This window comes from Oncorhynchus masou, chromosome 29 (assembly GCF_036934945.1).
Source record: "Oncorhynchus masou masou isolate Uvic2021 chromosome 29, UVic_Omas_1.1, whole genome shotgun sequence".
Classification (NCBI taxonomy): Eukaryota; Metazoa; Chordata; class Actinopteri; order Salmoniformes; family Salmonidae; genus Oncorhynchus; species Oncorhynchus masou.
Genome location: NC_088240.1, coordinates 5035770 through 5041533, shown reverse-complemented (window position 1 = coordinate 5041533; position 5764 = coordinate 5035770). Strand labels below are relative to the sequence as shown.

Genomic DNA, 5764 nt, shown 5'->3' with positions numbered 1-5764 from the left:
GAAAGTGAAACGTTCTGATGGTCCATTCTGGGAAATCATACCATTATTCTGAATCTGTTACACAGTGCCTAATCACATCTCAGATACAACTTCATTGGTTCTTAGGGGTCACATGATTTCCCAGAAAGTAAAATGAAGTGCAGGTAGTTTCCCAAAGTGCATACTAATACAGATTGAAACAATAAAACAGATAACATCCCACTGTGGATGTAATAGACTTTACGATGGGGGAATGTTTCCACTGCAAAGCCTAACCTATGGATTGTGTCCCCATGAAATGGGATATCTCCTCAGTGACATTCACAGGACACAACTGTGTAGAGTTTACACAAATTCTAGCGTTTTAGCTGCAGGACTTTGTGAGAAATCAGTTCACTACACAGCCTATAGTGCATATTGAACATACAGATTGGACTGTACAGTGTAAACTAGAGATTGTGCTCCCATGAAATGGGTATCAGCCTACTCAGTGACACTCACAGAACTATGGGGCGGCAGGGTAACCTAGTGGTTAGAGCGTTGGACTAGTTGGACTGGAAGGTTGTGAGTTCAAACCCCCAAGCTGACAAGGTGCAAATCTGTCATTCTGCCCCTGAACAGGCAGTTAACCCACTGTTCCTAGGCCGTCATTGAAAATAAGAATTCGTTTTTAACTGACTTGCCTGGTAAAATAAAATGTACAGTTTACACACATATTAGCATCTTAGCTCTTATTGTGCCCCTCCGCACACTTCACTTCCCTTCGTTGAATAACGCTCTGTTGTTTCATCGCCCCCAACTGAAAACCGTTCTACCTTCATATTTTGTGGCATAGAGAAAGTTACGCTATCAGGCAGGGGATGTTAGATAAATAATACTGAGACTTCCTACAAGCAACAAAAGATCAAGAAATATCAGCGAGACACAGACGACTACCAGCTCAACCAGGTGTACGCATGGGAAGGCTCAAGGACGGGAACACCGAGAGTCCAACGTTAGGGAGGCACCACTGACCTGGGGACGCAGACCGGGGAATAATTTTGCACGCCCAATTTTTCAGTTTTTGATTTGTTAAAAAAGTTTGAAATATCCAATAAATGTCGTTCCACTTCATGATTGTGTCCCACTTGTTGTTGATTCTTCACAAAAAAATACAGTTTTATATCGTTATGTTTGAAGCCTGAAATGTAGCAAAAGGTCGCAAAGTTCAAGGGGGCCGAATACTTTCGCAAGGCACTGTAGATCTTTGCAGCTCCCAACATATTCCAAAACCAAACTTCGGAAAATTAGGGAAAACATTTTTCCTTTCAAATGTTCTAATAAAGATATTTGTATTTATTTTTGCAGTAAAGATGGTGACGCTACTATTATACACATTTACAATAGGCCTGTAGATACACTAATGCATACATCCTGATGATGTATAGATGCTGTATATTAGTTTAATAGCAGGACACTGTAAAGTCAAATATTCAACTGAAGAGTATGAATTCGGCTGTTTGAGAAGGTTTGAATCCCAAACAACCTGCCCACACATTGTTTGAAGTACAATAGACCAACGTAGTTGCTGTAGTAGGTCAAAGTTGTAAAACCTTGGTAGAGAAGGCACTCGGCTTCGGACTCCCTACTTCTAACTTAGTCATTTTTTGTTTTTTCAATATCAATAGTTATTGAACCTGCTGATTTGTCCTTGTCTTTTGGCTGGCTCCTCAAGAAATGCTGGCGACCATGACAGAAGTCAAACATGAGTTGGCTTGGGGGTGTGGTTTGATTTGGTTGCCAGATCTCTCTCCATTCAGAGACATCCGTCTCTAGCCTGTCTGTCAGAGTGCCAGATCTCTCTCCATTCAGAGACATCAGTCTCTAACCTGTCTGTCAGAGTGCCAGATCTCTCTCCATTCAGAGACATCAGTCTCTAACCTGTCTGTCAGAGTGCCAGATCTCTCTCCATTCAGAGACATCAGTCTCTAACCTGTCTGTCAGAGTGCCAGATCTCTCTCCATTCAGAGACATCAGTCTCTAACCTGTCTGTCAGAGTGCCAGATCTCTCTCCATTCAGAGACATCAGTCTCTAACCTGTCTGTCAGAGTGCCAGATCTCTCTCCATTCAGAGACATCAGTCTCTAACCTGTCTGTCAGAGTGCCAGATCTCTCTCCATTCAGAGACATCAGTCTCTAGCCTGTCTGTCAGAGTGCCAGATCTCTCTCCATTCAGAGACATCAGATTCAAGCCTGTCAGACAGTCTGAACTTCATCACATCATCTTGTAAGTCTCCATGTGCTGGCTCAATACATGTTTCTGTGAACACATACACACAGTCACTGTTCTATTACCAATGGCAGTTAGGATAGGCGATATCTGACACACAAACAGGTACTATGTTGAAGATTGAACAGGTCAGATAAAAACCTACCCAATTACGATCTCCCCATCGATGACCATTGGTGAGGTTGGAGGTGAAGTCTTTGGCCAGAGCCCCATTGATGGGTATATCAGTGTAGATCAGCTCCTGGCCCCTCATTAAAGAGACCGGTCAGTCACAAACACACAAATGATGCTGATGATTGCCCCCTTGCTGGTTCTCTCTATTCTGCATGTTTGGCTGCGAACTTGACATCTCTCGAACAACTACAGCAGGCAATCTTATGAGGTTGTGACTGGGAGGTACAATAGACAGCTAAGTGGTCAATTGCATTTTGTTGTAAAGAAAGAACTAAGCTTTCTTCTAATGCACTTCACAACCAAAATAACTCTACTAGTTGTATCTCCTTGGCTTGGGAATTAGCCTACTAGTTTATCGAACCAGTTTTTTTTTACAACTGTTCAAGTTTACACAACCACCACCACTGCACTGGGGGCCGATAAACTCTAACCACCTATTCTGCACGATAGGGTCCAAACCGTAGTTGGTCAATGTGTACAGGGCTTTTCATTCGGGAGAGATGAAACAACAGAGCCCGATTTAATGAAGGGAAGTGAAGTGGGCGGAGGGGCACAATAGGAGCTAAGATGCTAATATGTGTGTAAACTGTACATAGTTCTGTGAGTGTGACTGAGTAGGCTGATACCCATTTCATGGGAGCACAATCTCTAGTTTACACTGTACAGTCCAATCTGTATGTTCAATATGCACTATAGGCTGTGTAGTGAACTGATTTCTCACAAAGTCCTGCAGCTAAAACGCTAGAATTTGTGTAAACTCTACACAGTTGTGTCCTGTGAATGTCACTGAGGAGATATCCCATTTCATGGGGACACAATCCATAGGTTAGGCTGTGCAGTGGAAACATTCCCCAATCGTAAAGTCTATTACATCCACAGTGGGATGTTATCTGTTTTATTGTTTCAATCTGTATTAGTATGCACTTTGAGAAACTACCTGCACTTCATTTTACTTTCTGGGAAATCATGTGACCCCTAAGAACCAATGAAGTTGTATCTGAGATGTGATTAGGCACTGTGTAACAGATTCAGAATAATGGTATGATTTCCCAGAATGGACCATCAGAACGTTTCACTTTCATTTTGCTTTACATGAAAGGTGATAGACTCAAGCTGTAGACCTATACTGCTCTGTGACCCTGACTCAACACACAACCTGCATGTCTGAAAGTGTCAACGATTTCAAAGTAAGTGTGCATTTAAATGGACAAGATCAGGGTTTCTTCAACTATAGGTCGGGATCCAAAGTGGGCCGTGAGCGAGTGAGAGGTGAGTCGCAAGTTATATAAAATAAATATATAATCGCACTCTATTTCTTCCTAATGGGAGTCTTTGGAGGACGATTTGGGTCATGGGATGACGGTCAGTTTCTAATTTGGGTCTCTAGAGGATGATTTGGGTCATGGGATGACGGTCAGTTTCTAATTTGGGTCTCTAGAGGTTGATTTGGGTCATGGGATGACGGTCAGTTTCTAATTTTGGTCTCTAGAGGATGATTTGGGTCATGGGATGACGGTCAGTTTCTAATGTGAGTCTGTGGAGGATGATTTGGGTCATGGGATGACGGTCAATTTCTAATTTGGGTCTCTAGAGGATGATTTGGGTCATGGGATGACGGTCAGTTTCTAATTTGGGCCTACAGCTGAAAAACTTTAAGAACCCCTTAGAATCCTTATTAACTCTGTTCAGTTCCATTGAAGGTGGTGCTGTTATCATCTAAGGCAGGGTTACCTCAATCTACATTGAAAGGACTAAAACCAAATGAAACTGTAGAAATAATGGTCCACATTTATACCAGTGGTTTCCACTGATCTGTACTTGACTATTTATATTTTTATACTTTTACTTTTACTTCACTACATTACTAAAGGAAATAATGTACTTTTTACTCCATACATTTTACCTGACACCCAAAAGTACTCATTACGTTTTGAAAGCTTAGCAGGACAGGAAAATGGTCAAATTCACGCACTTATCAAAACAACACACGGTCATCCCTTCTGCTTCTGATCTGTCAGACTGACTAAACACAAATGCATCTTTTGTAAATGATGTCTGAGTGTTGGAGTGTGCCCCTGGCTATCCATACATTTAAAAAACAAGAAAATATTTGCATCTGCTGTGCTTAAAATAAGGAATTTTAAATTATTCATACTCTACTTTCACATTTGATACTTAAGTATTTTTCAGCAATTACATTTACCTTTGATACTTAAGTAGATTTTAAACCAAATACTTTTAGACTTTTACTCAAGTAGTATTTTACTGGGTGAGTTACTTTCACTTGAGTAACTTTCTATTGAGGTATCTCAACTTTTACTCAAGTAGGACAATGGGGTACTTTTTCCACCACTGGTGGATTCCAAACAGTGGGGCGGGGCGGCCGGTGGAGGAGTTCATTTATTTTTATTAACTCAGTCTGGCTTTCAACTTATTCTTGAAGGTTGTAATAGTAGAATAACATTGGAGAGTGCATCACCAGTTTTACTCTTCTCATGTCAGTCATTTTATACCTTAGAGAGCCATTTATAACTTGTCAGAAATGTCCAGATAAACTAGCCCATGTACTGAATATTTGTAATTTCAAAAAAATCTATTTTCTGAACAAGAGAGCTGAGGTCTGTTTTCAAATATTAAAGGCATTTCTGTAGAATAATCGCAGCTCTGTAATACTTAATAATGAGATCTGATTGGTCCAATGCTGTACATTTGATTATTGGTAATTGGGGGAATTGCTTGCCAACTTTTTGGGTAACAATTTATTTGAACATGTCATAAAGGTTCATAACATGTCATAAACGGACATAAATATGTCATGATCGTGTTATGACAAAGCTATTGCTGTATTTTCTAGACTTATGACAGCCTATGACACACCCACAGCCTGATACCTTATAACGCAGCATAATAGTGGACCTATTACGATGTTATGATAGTGTTATGATGCAGAACATTTGATGTCTGTCTGAAATTCAGTGAAACCCATTGCCCTTTTATAAGCCTTGTTACTATAGTCACACCTATATTAGGTTTAGATCGGCCAATTCATGTTAAAGTGAGTCTTCATATGTAAATGAGCGGTCTGGCAAATCCAATACAGTACAACACATTACTGAGTACCAATCATTTTTAAGCATAGTGGTGGCTGCATCATGTTATGTGTATTCTTGTAATCGTTAAGGACTGGGGAGTTTTTCAGGAAAAAAAGTAACGGAATAGAACTAAGCACAGGCAAAATCACAGAGGAAAATCTGGTTTAGTCTCATTTCTATCTATAGAAAAGTTTGTGGTCATACGCACATCCTTCAACATAGGTGCTGGGTACTATTATTACAGAATACT

General features: G+C 40.4%; 1 protein-coding gene across 2 annotated transcripts in view; it reads left to right on the top strand.

The window, feature by feature from the left end:
* The first annotated feature begins 3518 nt into the window (after positions 1-3518).
* The window catches only part of LOC135518920 (interferon-induced GTP-binding protein Mx-like), a 25343-nt gene continuing 23097 nt past the window's right edge, over positions 3519-5764 (top strand). The window contains exon 1 of one of the 2 annotated variants that reach the window (XM_064943873.1): positions 3519-3609. In XM_064943873.1, the coding sequence (XP_064799945.1) occupies positions 3583-3609 (27 nt within the window). In that variant the 5' untranslated portion in view covers positions 3519-3582. Of the gene's footprint in view, positions 3610-3670; positions 3692-5764 lie in introns of those variants that run through there. The other variant, XM_064943876.1, reaches the window with a different exon arrangement.